Raw genomic sequence first — 16940 nt, forward strand, 5'->3', positions numbered from 1 at the left:
AGGCTTCTGATTGGTTAGATTACCTCCTGACTGAAACCTGACATGTACCCAGGGACGCGTCAGCTGACCCGGGTCAGGTGTTTCCTGCTGAGGTTCTTTGGGAGGAACTCCAGTGACGCGACGTGAGGAATGAGGAAGCGCCGGTTCATTGTCCTGGAGTACTTTGTGCTGCTGTTGCCTGGAGGAATGTCCTGATCCAAAGGTTACCATCACGCATGACGCTGCTCCTTTAACATGTTTACAGAACATAAACAAACCACCTCTTTCCTTCCATTACAAGTTCTGGTTTGTTCCTTCCTGTGTTTTGTTGCTATAGAAGATTAATAGACAATAAATACATGTAAATGTGACTTCATTTTATTTTAGCAATAATCAGCAGCTGTTATTCAGTCCTAAATAGTTTATCACTTCTAAACAACAGCAACAAGAATTAAAATATGTCTTTGTCTTTAATTAAATGTTTTATGATTTAAATCATAATTTGCTTCATTTTGACTATTTATTAATTATCGGGAAGAAGATAAACTAAATGATTCTTGTGATCCATTTTGTGTAGTTTTCTCTCCTGTGTTTATGACTTAATATAATTATCGTTCTGTCGTATATGTATAATGTTCATAAATCTAAATGAATACAAATGTAAGTGACAAAACATGTATATCAATGAAGAGAAAATATGGACAAAGCCAAAAATATAACGAGACAAACATTGACGGTCATTCATAGTAATTGCTTGAGTTGCGTAACATCATATTTTGGTTTATAATTTGGCAAATAGATAAATAGTTGAGTGAAGTTATTAAATACTTCACATCCAGTCAGAATATATATTTTTAGAAGAAAGACATGCCTACAAATCTCTTTTGTTATTTACTTTATTAAATTATGGTTTCAGAATGTTTCGGTATATAATATATTAAATAATTATAGTGTGTTTCATGATCTTTTTTATTTTGACGATAATGACTTGTTTATAGTCTTCATCAGGTTTAAGACTGGTCATCATCACTAGAGATACATAATTAAGTTATATTGTATTCCTGTTTTTAGTTGTTTTTTTTACAAATCTTCACAAAATAGATGCTAAGTCATATTATTTTAATTATTTTTCACTTTGGTTTGTAAATATAATTTACGAAGGATTTTGTTCATATTTATTTTATTTTTTATTTATTTAGTGGTTTGCTCTCAGTCAATGTAAAATAACCTATAAATAATAAAATGTGAGGCGGTCTGTTTAACATGATGACAGAAGATCTGTTTATAGAAAGCATTGTGTCAACAGACACTGGGAGAAGTATTATATGTAGAAAATATATATTTACATCACATGTTATTAACAACATGGATGATAATTGGCAATCAATATTTATTCATGTGCACTATTCACAGCAACACTACCATCTGTTTATCTACTTGTACGCACATGATCATTATGTTTAATTTTAGCCTCTTTGACCTCATTGATAAAAATATCATGTGATGAATACTAATCCGCTGACTCATCGTGAGTTCAGGAGCTGAGTCACACCTTTAGGAGCCAATAAAAAAATACTGACGACTCGAGTAAAGGAAAAATATGAAACGATGGATTGTTGACTATTAGTAGTATATATATATATATATATATATATATATATATATATATATATATATATATATATATATATATATATATAGAACGAGCCTGACGCTGAAAGTATCGACGTGCGTCATTTGCGCCATGACGTCAGGTCGCGCGTGTCAGTCCCAGAACAAGAAGGAGAGGACAGCCCACAGCGGTCACTCTCACAGCGGCGCAGCGGCGCTCTACAGGCGGAAGGTTCTCGGCTCTCTCCCGGGTGTTTATGGTTCTGCTGCGCGGCTTCGAGCTGCTCTCCTCATGTCTGCTCCTGCTGGTCTTACTCACTTTACTCACGGCGCACCGGACGGAGGCTAGAGGTGAGCTTCACTCACTCATTCATTCATTCTTTCATTCATTCTCACTGGGAGCTGAACAAGTTGTTATTATGGGCTGTACTTCTATAATAATCCTGTTATATGTGTATCTATATGAGTGCAGTTAAACCAGAATTAACTTAACATTAATATCACTTAAAACTACTATACATCTCTTTTTAAATGTATTATTACAGAAACCAAACAGACATAACTCCTACATGATGATGTGGCTTCAGGTACATGTCCACGTGTCTCCACACGTGGGGACCACGTTTACACCACGTGGTCCCCCTGAGGTCTGACTCCCTGAGCCTCTGGGTGACTCAGACCTCCAGAACTTTCCAGAACCCAGAGGTCTTCATCACTTGGGCTGAGTCCCTTTGTTTAGACTTCTAGAAGGCGGCAAATTCAAATTATTTCCTGGATCCCATCCAACTCCCATTAGCCGGTTAAACCGTTATCAGGACGTAAAATCAGGCTCGTTGGAAAGCGCAGCAGCAGCAGCAGCAGGCGTTGTCAATAAACTGTGGTCGGACAGTTTTAGGCTGCCTTCAAAGTTTATTTATATTTATAAACACATATGATTCATTCATATGTGTTTATAAATATATATTTATGTAGAAATGTGTGTGTAGCTGCATCCTTTGGTCTTTTTAAATACATTACTACTGGTTTAGATATGTGTTATATAAATAAGATGTATTATCAGCCACACAATAAATGTTTTTAGATTAAATGTGAGACTAATAGTCAACAATCCAGTGTTAAGTATTACATCTACACATAAAATAAGGATTTTCTACAACACGTGGTGTTTGCTGTCAGATCTAAGAGCCAATCAGCTCTCTGATGTGGCGACAGCCAGGCGTTTCCCATCATGCACTGCGCCACGAAGTCGTTGGAGAGCTACTGCGGCGCCTGGCTCTAAAATCGGCGGCCGCCTTCCTCTCGTGAGATTATCGTTGACCACGTGTGCATGACGTCAGAGCAAGTCGGGAGCAAGTCGGACACAAATCTACCCAGCATGCATTGCGCTCCGATCGCTGCCGATCGATTCTGCGCAGAACTGGCTCATCTCCAACAAACCTATTCTCTCACTGTGCCAAAACACAATCTTTTGAAGTTTGTCCTCTCTGGGCCGCTATAGAAATGTTACATTTGAGTTTTTTGCTAATTAAATAACTTTTTGTCACAATGTTGCTCAAAGAATGATCTCATCGTCTTTTGACTTTAGTCAATAGGAATCATTCAAAGACCCAATCTCATTTTAACCCAAAACATGGAGCTTCCAGCTTCTCATCGTTTGGTTTTCTGCAGCTCCTCTTTGACTTGTGATGAGGATCGAAATATCTTTGTTTTTTTTGGACTGTTGGTCATTCATAGCAAGTTTCCTAAATGTGATGGAAATAGTTTTCCAGCTTCCCTTTTAGCTCGTGGAAGTGTCACATGTTGTTAGTCTGGCATGAGTTACAGAACAGAATCATCCATTTAAAAAAAGACTTGACTTCTTCTTCAGTCGGTTATAATTGGTCCTCTGTGTTTCCTAGAGCCACCTCTGGTGATCGGGTCAGGCGGGCCAATCAGGGCCGCTCCGGGCGATGACATCATCCTGCCGTGCCACCTGGAGCCCAAGTACAACGTGGAGGGCCTGACGGTGGAGTGGTCCAAGCCCGACCTGGAGGCCGACCCCGCGGAGCGGCTGAGCCGGGTGGAGTACGTGCACCTCTACAGGGACCGCCGCGAGGTGCCGGACATGAAGATCCGGTCGTACCTCCGGAGGACGGAGCTGTTCACGGACGACCTGAAGGACGGGAACATTTCGCTCAAAATCAAGAACGTGACGCTCGCCGACCGAGGGACATACCGATGTTTCATCCCCAAGTTAAAGAGCCCGGTGACGGCGTCCACCGTTCAGCTCGTTGTTGGTGAGTCGGTGTTCTGTCACAGAGTAGAGTCTCTTTGTGTATTGTTGTCAACACTTTTCATCCTATAATTGTTTCTTTAATCTTGTTGGGTTTTCAGCACCACAATCTAATCAATCCTTTATGGAAGACATGACGCCGCATCCCACAAAGATCCCAAATCCAGAAGAACATGAAGAGACGGATGTTGCAGGTGAGAAAACTGTCTTTGATGACGAGAGAATGGAGAATTATTAGTCTAGACGCTACACAGACCTCCGAGTTTGAGCTGCGTGTTAAAGCTGCATTCCCTCTCCTGACCACCAGGGGGTGACTCCTCTGGTTGTATAGAAGTCTATATACTTCATATATTAAAGCTGCATTCCCTCTCCTGACCACCAGGGGGTGACTCCTCTGGTTGTATAGAAGTGTATGCTTCATGTGTTAAAGCTGCATTCTCTCTCCTGACCATCAGGGGGAGACTCCTCTGGTTGTATAGAAGTATATGCTTCATATGTTATAGCTGCATTCTCTCTCCTGACCACCAGGGGGCGACTCCTCTGGTTGTATAGAAGTCTATATAAATGACTCTACTTCTCTTGATGTATTCCCTCAGTAAACATTGTAAACATGAGTTTATGTCTCAATCTCTAGTTTCAAGTCTTCTTCAATACAGCATGATGTTCATTTAGTAAGTTATGGTCATTTAGAGGTTCGGAGATCTCGTCATAATTAGTGCTTTTCATTTGACTCATATTGTTGTATTCCAGTGACTGTAGCTCAAGCCTCTCTGTTTTGCGGTCAGGTGCTCGTTTCCATCTGCTCGCTCTGATCCCGGTGGCCGTCTGCGTCTTGCTGATCCTCGTTGTTGGAGTCGCTGCATGTTTACATAAACGGAAGCCTTTAAAGCAAAATGTAAGAACACAAAGCGTCTCGTTGAGTAAATCCTGACCGACTCTCTGGGAGACAGGTTTTTTTAATATGTTGATTGTCCTCACAGTATGCCGTCGACCCAACCTCACCGCTAACGGCGTAGGCGCCTCGCTCAAAGGCGCGTTGGTGGTTAATGCAGAGCAGCACGTCCAGCCTCAAGTGGGCCGGTTTGGATCCAGTTTGGATCCAGTTTGGATCCGGTTTGGATCTTCACGATGGCTCCAGGTCGCCGTCAGACGCGATACGAGTCAGATTGGAATCTGACCCGCTGGGAGACTGTCTTTGTATCGCACGCTGGAGGATTTTGGTCTAGAAAAAGAAAAGGAGAATTTGAAACGCAACACTTGAAAAGAGGAGAAACCTCATGGGAGCGCTACGTTTAGCGGGCATTGATTTACCTCAAAGAAGGATGGAAGAAGAAGAAGAAGACTGTTTGTGTTTGTTTTGAAGACTTTCCTCTCTTGGTAGACGTCCCATCGGGGACCGTTGGTGACATCCACTGTGAAGAGTAAATTCAGACTATGGGTCTGGTCGAATAGTCAAAAAATGACCTCCTAATGTCCTTTCCTAACCACTTTTCCTTGACTGTGGAAAACGGAGGAAAGGTTGGAAGGATGAAAGAAAAGACGACAAGCTACGTAGTTATGATGTTGGTCTGCAGCGGTGAAACTACAATGTTCAGGAGATGGACTACAAAGAAGTCCTAGAAGTATCTCCTTTCCTTTGGTAAAGGAAGGTCCAGTGTTTCCTATGCTAAAGGAAGCATTGAAGCTCCTTTGCATTAAGAGAATTGGAACAGCTCCCATCATGGCGGCCACTTGGATACGTCCGGGTCATTTATCTCAGTTAGAGTATGACAGATGTTGTTTAATAATGACGCATGTGTTGAAAATGTCAATTTATGGATGTTATGCTAACTTATGAAGTCCTGCATGTCTACTTTACAGAGACATGTTTTAATGGTATGACTTGATTTTAATAAATCACTCAAGAGCTGCTGCAGAAGAATATTGAGAATGTTTTTAGTGTTATTTTTAATGTTATTTGAAGAAGTAACATTACAACCAGGGAAAGAAGAGTATTTATTGCCCCGCCTGTTAAAGCAGGTGACAGTGTTAGAAATGTGTTATCCTGAAGATGATTTAGTGAGCCTGAGTGACTCAAAGTCACCCTTCTGTTTTTTATTTTTAGTAGTTTTTCCAAATGTCTGACTGAGGCCCCAATGATGAGGCGTGCACATATTTAAGATGCAGAATTCAAACTGTTTGTTTGAAGAAGACGAGGCGCTCTCATTCCCTGACGGTGCCTTTGAGCAGGGCACCTTTTCCCCACTATACTGTTGACCTATTTAAGCACTAAAACAAAGCAAAAAAAGTGGGCTTTAACGAAGGAATATTTATGTTTCAGGGATACTATGATGTACACTCAATGTATTTAAATATGTTCACTCACATGTTACATGCTGGACCCTGTTCACCACAGTGGTAGACAAATAAACCTCATTTAAAACAGACGGCCGTGTGTTGATCTTCTTGTCTCTTTACTTGAAGGTGGAGTTCAATGTCAACAGATGCAGCTCCGGTATCCAATAAGCATCAAATAATATCAAATATCAAATATCAAAAGAGGTATCAAATAATAATATCCAATTATGATCCAATAAGCGGTTGTGTGCGTCCGTCAGTCCGTCCCACAGAATACCTCCTATACTACTCGGCCATCATCATATTTTCTGTGCTCTTCTGTGATCGTATGATCAAGGACCTCAAACGCATTTCACGAGCTGCTTTACAGTCATTGACTGCCAGTGATGCACAACAATATTTGCAATGGGAGTTGTTCATGTCTTAAATCTATGTTCCTGTTGCAAAATATCGCTGAAGTACCAGAATATTCAGATATTTGTCCGTTGTGTCGGTACTCTGTATTCCATTTTGGGGTTCTATTGGTTTTTTCTTTAATTGTTTAAACCCATCTGGATTACAATCATGTTTTAAATCACAGCAAACCTTTTGAAAAATGCTTTTTTATTCAATAACAGATGTATAGATCTCATCCCTCTCAGAGCCCCATTTACTATGTGATTAAGGAGGCGGGGCCTCTACCACCAAGGAGTGCACACAGCGATTGGGAGGAGATCTGTTTGTTTTTAAACCGGCTGAGCCATGTGTGCTCTGAGGAGTTCAACCAGTTTGTTTTCTTTCTAGGCCATGTAGTAAAGTGGGAGGGAAAAATGCAGTTGAGTAGGGGTGCCATGTAGGAAAGTGGGCGTGTAGGAATGTAAGGTGTGGTTTTAGGAAAGTCGGCTGGGTGCACCGCGTAGTAACGTAGGTTTATCACACAAGGTGTGGTCGGCATGCCGCGTAGTGAGGTGGGGTGAAATGTAGTTTAGTAGTGGTGCCGTAAAGTGGTTTTAGGGTAGTGAAGTGGGGTGCTGTGTAGTAAAGTGGGGCGCCGTGTAGTAAATGTGCCGTGTAGACTTTCTCAGAAGTTCCTTATCAGAGGAGCAACATACATAATGACGTGTGCCGTCACCATACTACTACTACTACTACTACTAACAGTAGCCATTATCTTCTGTACCCAAAACACCACAGCAACCAGTTCAATGTCCATTCTACTCCTAATCTCTCTGTGACTCCTCACTAGTTTTCAGGGCACTTGGCATTTGAAATCCATCAGCATAACAGTCTGCCGTCAAACAGGTTGCTATTAAAGATGTAGTCCTTCACCGATTTGAAGACGAATCGAATGTGGTCAGTGTCTGTGGCACAGGTGAAGTGGGAGTAGGCGATTTGTTTGTCTCTTTGGAGACGGACAAACTTATCCAAGATGAATTCTTGTGCCGCCTTGACGTCCCTCTTGGGACCTGGTGGACGAGACGGAGGGCAGAAGCGGCACATTAAAGATGCTGTAGTGTCTCCAGTAGTTATGGAAAAGATCAAAAATATAACGCTGACTCTCAATGCAATATAAAATGATGTCCTCTTTCAAAAGTCACAAACTTCAAAACTTTTTCCCAAAAGCAAACAAAAACACACCCTTGATCAATTCAATATAACAGCTGTACTGACCAGTAGCTTGTGATGGCTAATGTAAGATATCTTTACAGACTCATTTTAAAGACTCAAATGACAGCAAATAAAATGGGACCACACTTAAACTCTCGGTTTACGTCTGCTGTTTAAAAAAGTAATAATATTTGATTATTAATTCCTGAATTAAGCCAGGGTGTGTTTTATTGCTGATATATTTAACGTCTTTTCTTAAAAATAATGCATCATGTCACTCTTTAAAGAAAAGGCCATTCTAAGTCGGAGCGTTTCCTCTCACCACCATATTCAGGAAAGTAGTCGACCAAATGCGAGTGCAGGATTTTCTCCTTCAGTAAGTCTGCCTTGTTGAGGATCAATATGAATTCATGGAACCAATTGGAGGTGATGATCGCCTGGAACAAAGCCATGCTTTCCTTGAGGCGGTTCTTTGAGAAACACACAAACATCTCCGCATGAGGACATCCTGTTTGGCTGAATCTCCATAGAGCAGAGGTCTTCAACATTCAGACCCCCGACTATATATATTGTAAAACATTGTGTTTTATATTCAACTGGGCCTGGTGCCACGCATAAACATACCTTGTTATTGTGCATTCAATACAAAGCAATTCAATGAATACCGTAAAAGTCGGGTTACAAGCCGCTAGTACCTTCGGTCAGTGTCCCCGTTAGCTCCACGCTGTGGCCAGCTGGCGCTCCTGCTAGCGCTCCGCTAGGGCAGAGGGGACGTGTGCAGTAGCAGCAGCGACCTGTAGCAAGCGCTGCTACTAGCTTGCTACAGCGGGGACACTGACCAAAGGTAGGCGCGGCTCGTAACCCGATTTTTACGGTACACAGGTTCATATATTCAGGTTGTTATGTGCTAGGTCCAGTGAGCAGGGTGGCCACTGCCTGTTCATGAACACACCTTGTCTAATAATACCAATAGCAATATTGTTGGTCAATTGCAAGCTATTCAAATTCACTTTTTTATTATTTAGAGAGCGAGAGAGACCAGACAAGTGCTACAAGTCATCGTCTCCACAATGTCCCTTTTAGGAGATCAGCTTGTAATGAGTTATTTTGTAGGCATCTCACCACCCTGTCGGACTCCGCGAGCACCTGATCGTACTCGCTGGTCGCCACCAGGAACATGACGTATGAGAAGCCTTCAAAACAATGAATCCACTTTCTCCTTTCTGACCGCTGGCCGCCCACGTCCACCATCCTACAGCCACGGATGTAAATACATTGTCATATTACCACTTTAAAATTGGTTTTCTTGGTATTTAGGTCTGGGCTGTGTTGATTAATTGGATTGTTGAATATGATGAGAGTAGACATGGTGACTTGACTGTACTCACATATTTACAAAAAACAAAATACAGAAAAAAATGCCCTGCAACACTCACCTGAACCTCATATTCTCCAGCTCAAAGAAGTACTCTACAACAGTCGTTGTGGGCACCCTGACCCTCAGGATATCCTGCTCGGTTGGCAGATAAAAGGTTTCAGAAATGCGGTGGATGTTATCCAGAAAGCTGTTGACACAGGAGGAAAGAAAATGAAGTTCAGAAAAGGAAACTAGAGCGATAAGGACAGAGGAGACATTGGAGCGTCGTTGCTCTTAAGCCTTTTGTCAACAGCCTTAAATGGAATGAAGCGGTAGAACATATTTGACAACGTCCGAGGAGTTACGAGCTTCCGTTCACACTCACTAGTCAGCGGAGTCCGACAGCTGGTACTTCCTCTTCAGACCGTAGCATTCCTGAATCCCCGGGTCGCTCCACAGGCTACTGATGGCCTCCCTGTGAGAGTTCCATAATATTGTGGCCACCTTCACCACATCCACGGCGCGCACGATGCTGGCGCTGGCCTGAACGACAGAACGAGGCACTGAAATGAGCAAATGTACAGATGGATTCATGATGTCGTGTTTGTGTTCTTGTCAATTGTCCTTGGAGTGTTGTGAAAGATTAGGGACGCGTTGAAGCCCCTAAATCTTTCTTGTGATCCATTTTCTGAGTCTGTGTCTGTTGTTGTAATACTCATTTTGGCCACTAGAGGCTGAATTGTACCACTACCATGTGTTCTAAATAGAGTGCTGCAGGAAGGAGTCCTAAAACCAGAAATGAGTCAGTATTTTTACACTATTTCTTTGGCCGAAGCTGTTCGAAGGTGGTCTGAAAACTACATGTGGCCTTCATATGGATCTGACAGGATGTAAATATGTATCCAATGAAGGCTATGTATTGGAATGCTTTATTCTGACATACTAACATAGTATGCGTTTTGGAACTAGGTCTAACTTTTAAGGTATCAACCAAAGTAACCCAGCACTATAGTATCAAAACTCCTCTAGTAAACCGATACCTGCGATCAATCCTTGTTGTACTAAGATCTAGACTAAAATGTGCACGGAGTCAAGTATGATAAACAGGGAACTCTCTGACCTCCCTTTCCTCTTTTGGTCTCTTCACTTGGAACTGACTCGGGAGTACTCGTCTTCACATTCCTGCAGTGAAAGATCACGTGGGTACTTCCCAGAAGTCCATAAGCAGACAAAAGTCTCTTTGCAAAAGTAAACACCGCTGCAGATTACCAGAAGTACTTCACCCTGAAACACACTGCAGGCCCTGTCAGCGTGCTGGAGCGTAAACTCTTCTGTGTGAAGCAGCACAAGATGGACTCGCACCTTGTTGTGTTCATACTTGTAGGGGATCTGTAGCGCGTCCATGGCCTGGATCAGGGTCTGCATGGCCGTGAAGATGTTCTGGTAGATCAGCTGGATGAATCCTGTCTTGTCCTCGTCCGAGTATCCACAGCCGTGGATGATCCTCATCTGCTTTACCAAAGTGCTTTTCCCACTTTCCCCAGTTCCTATAGTCCACCAACAGAAAACCGACATCATCAGTCCAAAACAACGCTATCCAACCAGCCATGCGTGTGTGAAGTACTTTCACGTCCGCTCTTATGCAATACTTTAGAATCATAGCCTGGGTTTCATCTTGTTCTCAGGGCCCGGGCGGTCTTGTGTTTATGCTCAGAGTCAAGTTTTACGAGCAGTATTTCGTCACGTTAACGGTGTCTGCCGGTAAAAGGCTGACCTCGAAGGAGTTCCCCCCCCTGAACCTGATCAATCTGAATACATGCAAGGGGCTGAAGTTGCTAAATGGGATGATGGAAAATATAAAAGAGAGAAGATATCTACTTGAGTCGGTTGCCAGACGAGGGTTCAATGTAAACAGGAACAGTGGAATCTATCTTTGGAAGTGATGACGTCAATCTTTTTAGAGTCAAAGAGAACCCTTTAAAAAAAAGTAGATGGAACGTATATTTCTTGTTGTTTTTAGTTGGTTTGTGTATCTTATTGCAATATTTTTAAAACTAGTAGCAATACCACAATATAAAAAATACCCAATTACAAGTAAAAGCTCTTAACTAAAAGTACACAATTATTGGCAACACAAATGTACTTAGAGTATCAAACGTGGTTGTGCAAAATTCTGTTCTATTAATCATATATAAGTATATTATTAATTATGAATATGTAATGTGGAGGACAAATGCTACATTATTATAATAATAATAATATAATGTATTCTAATAATAATAAATGCTAACCTAACAACAGAATATTACATATTTAAAATGAGCTCTACTCGACCAGCAACAGCATCAACATGTAAATGGGTCAATACAAATAATTCTATAAATATGTAGTGATGTAAGTTTGTCTATAAGTACATGTATTTGCTCATAGTATACTTAAACATTCTGAATGAAGTACAGAAGACCCCCCGTTAACATAAACACAAGTATCCCAGTCTTGTGTCTTCTCACCGAGCAGCAGCAGCTTGTATTCATCTTCCTTCCTCTGGCGGAGGAGCTGCCTCCTGATGGCGGCGTTGATGGCGGCGTTGACGAGGCGAGCCTCTCTGGCCTCCGTGTCGAGGCAGCAAGCGCCTGCGCAGCTCAGAGGCATGACGCTCCTCTCCCGGGACGAGGGAGGCGAAGTAGTGGTAGTCTGCAGGGCAAAGAGGAGAGGAAGCTCTTGTGGATCCTCCTCTGGTAGACCCTCCTCTAGTACATCCTCCTCTGGTATACCCTCCTCTAGTACATCCTCCTCTGGTAGACCCTCCTCTAGTACATCCTCCTCTGGTAGACCCTCCTCTGGTAGAATCCTTCGATAGTGCCCTCCTACCAAAGCAGGAGTTATAGAGTTTACCTTTAGGAACTTCTATCTGGCTCTGCACCAGTCTCAGTGTAGTCCTGGTCCTCTATAGTCCTCAGTCTAGTCCTGGTCCTCTATAGTCCTCAGTCTAGTCCTGGTCCTCTGTATACCTCAGTGTAGTCCTGGTCCTCTATAGTCCTCAGTCTAGTCCTGGTCCTCTATAGTCCTCAGTCTAGTCCTGGTCCTCTGTATACCTCAGTGTAGTCCTGGTCCTCTATAGTCTCAGTGTAGTCCTGGTCCTCTGTAGACCTCAGTGTAGTCCTGGTCCTCTATAGACCTCAGTGTAGTCCTGGTCCTCTATAGACCTCAGTGTAGTCCTGGTCCTCTATAGACCTCTGTGTAGTCCTGGTCCTCTATAGACCTCAGTCTAGTCCTGGTCCTCTATAGTCTCAGTGTAGTCATGGTCCTATATAGACCTCAGTGTAGTCCTGGTCCTCTCTTGTCCTCTATAGACCTCAGTGTAGTCCTGGTCCTCTATAGTCTCAGTGTAGTCCTGGTCCTCTATAGACCTCAGTGTAGTCCTGGTCTTCTATAGTCTCAGTCTAGTCCTGGTCCTCTATAGACCTCAGTGTAGTCCTGGTCCTCTATAGACCTCAGTGTAGTCCTGGTCCTCTATAGACCTCAGTGTAGTCCTGGTCCTCTATAGACCTCAGTCTAGTCCTGGTCCTCTAGAGACCTCAGTGTAGTCCTGGTCCTCTGTAGACCTCAGTGTAGTCCTGGTCCTCTATAGACCTCAGTCTAGTCCTGGTCCTCTATAGACCTCAGTCTAGTCCTGGTCCTCTGTAGACCTCAGTCTAGTCCTGGTCCTCTGTAGACCTCAGTCTAGTCCTGGTCCTCTGTAGACCTCAGTGTAGAGGGGGAGAGAGAGGGAGGGAGAGAGAGAGAGAGATCCAGACTCTTCCTCTTCCTCTGTTATTGTGAGAATATTCAGATTCATAGAATATGAGTCTTTCCTCATTCAGCGTTCACCTCGATGACACATTCATTATTAATAATTCATCTATAAACCTCCAGACTTTAATATTCACGTTTAATACTCACTGTTCAAAACTCTGCACTTAATATAAATCACAAATGACCACAAACAATAACAGACATGGAGGAGGAAGAGGAGGAGGAGGAGTCCGGGTAACACGTGACGCAGCTTCGCGCGGAGCATCATGGGTCAAATAGACCGGCCAGTATGTCGTCAGCCGCTATTGCACTTCAGGCACGCGCCGTGAAAACTGCTCATGAAATCCGTGTGACCGACTCAAAGGTACTTTCTCCATACCGGAAGTGCTTTAAAGACGCTATTCTCTCCGGAACGTATTGATCCGTGAGTTATTGATCCGTGAGTTATTGATCCGTGAGTTATTGATCTCTACGGACAGTCATAATGCGACGGGATGACTAACAGGTGTGTCCTCCACCAACCTGCGGTTTATAACTTTATTCGTGTTTACGTGTAGTTTGAAGACCACGTGTGGTGTATTTATGTGTGTTATTTATTATAAATATATATTTATTTATTATTATTTTTGTCTACCCGTGAGGCCTCTCTTCGGACCACGGTAACGAGTACGTGAGCGGCCGGGTCTGAGTCGCTCGTTTCCGGGTCCTCTCTCAATCAAAGCCCCGGGCGTCTTTTCATCATGCGCATGCGCAGAACGGATTTTTTGTTTTATTTAGTCAAAAATGTTTTATTAATTGCACACATGTACAATTTCATGAATTGTCAATAGGAAATGGAAACGAATACATTTAAATAGATTAAAACGTAACAAGCCAGGGGGCAACAGCAGAGAATACAAATAGACAAAGAACATATTTCACAGGTAATGCATTGTTCTCGTGGAACGGCATTTAAGAGATTTTAAATGCATTTTAATCTCTGTAAGAAAAATGTCCTGTCATAGCTAAAGAATCCAAATATAACATGATAATGCAAAATCTGTGTAAATACCTTTTGAGACATTTTCCATAACTGACAACGCAAAAAAGGACGAGGTACAGTTTCAGGTTGAGCCGTGCAAAAGGTACAATTTATCTCTATTTATCAGTTCACAGCAGTTTGGTCAGTTTACAGCAGTTTGGTCAGTTTACAGCAGTTTGGTCAGTTTACAGCAGTTTGATCACTTTACAGCAGTTTGATCAGTTTGATCACTTTACAGCAGTTTGATCACTTTACAGCAGTTTGATCACTTTACAACAGTTTGGTCAGTTTACAGTTGACTATTAAAGTAGTATCATTATTATTATTATTATTATTATTATTATTACTACTACTATTACTACCCATCAGAGCATGACCACTCTTTCATACATGAAAGCAGCTCACAGAAATATAGCTCAACTTGTGCATTGCTCTGTGGATCAGTGCAACGCTTCCAGTGACGGTAGCTTCATTTAATGTGCAACACTACTGAGAAGTGTGGCAGTAATCGTTGTGTGTGTGTTTTGATGTTGGTATCAGTGTTTAACTTTGAACATTCATATTGTAGCGAGGACCTGCTAGTCTTAGAAGTTGAAGTTTCAGGACGTAGTGATCTTTGATCTTTGTGGAAGTCATAAAGTAATAAAAGTCTATGTTTTAAGATTTAAGTCAGTTGGCTTTCTCACTTAATTTACCTGACCAAGCTGAACCCCCAATACAATGTTGAAAAATGAAGTAATTCTCGTGTACATCGCTCAACACTACTGATATCATGGGGTGTAATGTGGCCTGAGGGGTATATTATGGGCCCATAATCTAGTCTAGGCCATAATATACCCGGGGTATAATCTAGCCTAGGCCCCTTTAACCCCGGGTATAGTCCGGACTGGGGGTATTCTATGGCCTGCTACACCTGTTGGACCAGGTTGTTTAAATCGTCTGCATGAAGCAACACTGAGAAGACGGACAAAGTATTTAAGATGATCTTTTTTGTAGTCAGAACATTGTTCTCCTTCCCATCTTTCCTTGACCCTGTGACGTTTTCCACAGCGGTCAAGGAGAAGTGGTTATGGTTAGACGCTAGGAGGTCATTACTTGACTATTCGACTGCAGCCTTGGGGTCCAGTCCTCAGGTCAGCCATGTTGTCTGCAGAACCACAGAAGAAGAAGTGTTGCAGCGACTGAAGACGGCCTGCAGGTGTCTCTGCTGAAGTGTGCCGTGTTGATGACTCTGTCCTCTGTCTCCTCACAGGGAGAAGATGCTCTGCTGCTTCCTGCTGCTCTTCACACTGACTTCCTGTGTCTCTGGTTAGTTTACAGCTTCACTTTGTTCTCCACAGACTGGACACACGTTCATCCTCACCAGCAGTAGGACCTCCACTCTACTTAGTGGTATTACGTTAAGCAGTCCGTTCTACTTGTGTTCTCCTGTTTTACGGTTAGGGAGGTAGCTAAGATATCTTTGTAAAGATTGTTTTGGGCCAGGCTCACCCTGACGCTGATGGCTACCACCATCTTAATGAATACATGTTGTGGACTGTGTCACCGCAGCCCTGGTCCTTATTTGAGAAAGGGAGACCATCGTTATGCTGCGCTCAGGCTTCCCCTAGACCGGGCGTTACAGTGAAGAAACACTCTAGTTCTTCTTCCCATCATGCACCTGTTTCATTCCTCTGTCTTTAAAGCACACGACCAGTAGACATCTCCAGGTGGAGTCTGGAGGCTCTCGTGTTCACCTCGTCTGCTCCTCCCTCTCCTCTCTGTCTCCTCAACAGGATCCCCTGTGGTGAAAGGGACACAGAGACCCTACCAGGCAGAGGAGAACCTCAACGTCACGATAGATTGGAGGTTCTCCAACAGAACAAACGGTTCCCTCAACTCCACTTCTATCTTCTGTGAACTGTCACTCGGTCTCAGTCTCTTGAACCTGTTTGATATGCACCAAGGCACCGAGGTCTCAGAGTCTCAGGATGAACGCTTTGCAGGACGAGTCCAGGTGGACAAAGACGCCCTCAGAGAAGGACGACTCAGACTCCAGATGTCCAGACTCAGGACTGATGACTCGGGTGTTTACTATTGCAAAGTGAACACAGGTTATGATGCCGGTTCTTCTAAGGAATTTAACCTCAAAGTCTCAGGTGAGTTGATTCAGTAGAAGTTCCTCATCAGGATCACTGTGGACTTCTTCAGTCGTTCCACTTCCTTCTTACAGGATCTGTGGATCAGTTGAATCTGTTGTGGACTTTTGGTTGTTCTTTAGTGAATGACTTGTTTGTTTTCTTTACAGCAGCGAGGGATCGGACCAAACCTGAGACACCAAGCACAACAAGTGGAGGAGGAGATCCTTCCCAGAGAGGAAGGGCATCACAACTAGAGAGTTGGGGACGGATCATCCTCTACTGTGTTCTGATGCTAGTAATAACTCTGCTGGGTGTTTGTTGCTGTTCACTCTTCGTCTATAGAAAAAGATCTAAGATCGCACAGTACATCCCCAAGTTTCCTGATTGTCGTTTCTTCTCTTCCGGACCCTCGAGTGACCCGATGGTTGTTTAGGGCGGCCAAAAGGAAGGCCGTCCCTTACTATTTGCGATGAGGGATGTGTCGTCCGTTCAGTCGCCTGAGGCTGATCCTTCCTTACTGTCGCTTTGAGTTATGTAGTTTAAGTTTAACCTGAAACGTTGAGCCTAAAAAATAATTCCAGTGTTGAAGAGAAACCACGATCATATTGTGGGTTATTTAATAATGATGTCACAATCAGAATTTCAAAACATACCGACGCAAATAATTAATAAATGAGACGAATTCCACCGGTAGAAATCGATCCTGTGCGTGAACGAATACCACACGCTGTGTATGAATACCACACGCTGTGTATGAATACCACACGCTGTGTATGAATACTCAATGCAGTTTGTTTAACAGACTACAGAGAAAAGGACGTCTCATGTCTCTTAAAACATACTTCCTCGTGTCCTCTCTCC

At 42.9% G+C, this 16940-nt stretch overlaps 2 protein-coding genes across 2 annotated transcripts; one reads left to right on the plus strand and one right to left on the minus strand.

The window, feature by feature from the left end:
* Positions 1-1806: 1806 nt before the first annotated feature.
* On the plus strand, positions 1807-7435 carry LOC306733561 (myelin-oligodendrocyte glycoprotein-like). Its single transcript, XM_079214829.1, has 5 exons — positions 1807-1941; positions 3489-3866; positions 3964-4056; positions 4648-4757; positions 4843-7435. Exons 1-5 carry the CDS (start codon positions 1848-1850, stop codon positions 4876-4878), a joined length of 711 nt encoding a protein of 236 aa, XP_079070955.1. The 5' UTR covers positions 1807-1847; the 3' UTR covers positions 4879-7435.
* An 18-nt stretch (positions 7436-7453) lies between these two features.
* LOC306734499 (guanine nucleotide-binding protein G(q) subunit alpha-like) lies at positions 7454-11795 on the minus strand (the record flags this gene model as incomplete). The annotated part of the gene is made up of 7 exons (XM_079215856.1): positions 7454-7644; positions 8109-8256; positions 8909-9038; positions 9223-9351; positions 9529-9686; positions 10506-10690; positions 11654-11795. The coding sequence occupies 7 exons, from the start codon at positions 11793-11795 to the stop codon at positions 7454-7456; spliced, it is 1083 nt and encodes a 360-aa protein (XP_079071982.1).
* Positions 11796-16940: the final 5145 nt, after the last annotated feature.

The sequence above is a fragment of the Taurulus bubalis genome (genome assembly GCF_910589615.1).
Source record: "Taurulus bubalis genome assembly, chromosome: 3".
NCBI lineage: Eukaryota > Metazoa > Chordata > Actinopteri > Perciformes > Cottidae > Taurulus > Taurulus bubalis.

Excerpts from the sequence above, each read along its gene's own strand:
- LOC306733561 (XM_079214829.1), top strand. The coding sequence starts at position 1,848 with ATGGTTCTGCTGCGCGGCTTCGAGCTGCTCTCCTCATGTCTGCTCCTG. Across the intron at positions 1,942-3,488 it reads GCACCGGACGGAGGCTAGAG|AGCCACCTCTGGTGATCGGG; the intron begins GTGAGCTTCACT and ends TGTGTTTCCTAG. Across the intron at positions 4,057-4,647 it reads TGAAGAGACGGATGTTGCAG|GTGCTCGTTTCCATCTGCTC; the intron begins GTGAGAAAACTG and ends TTTTGCGGTCAG.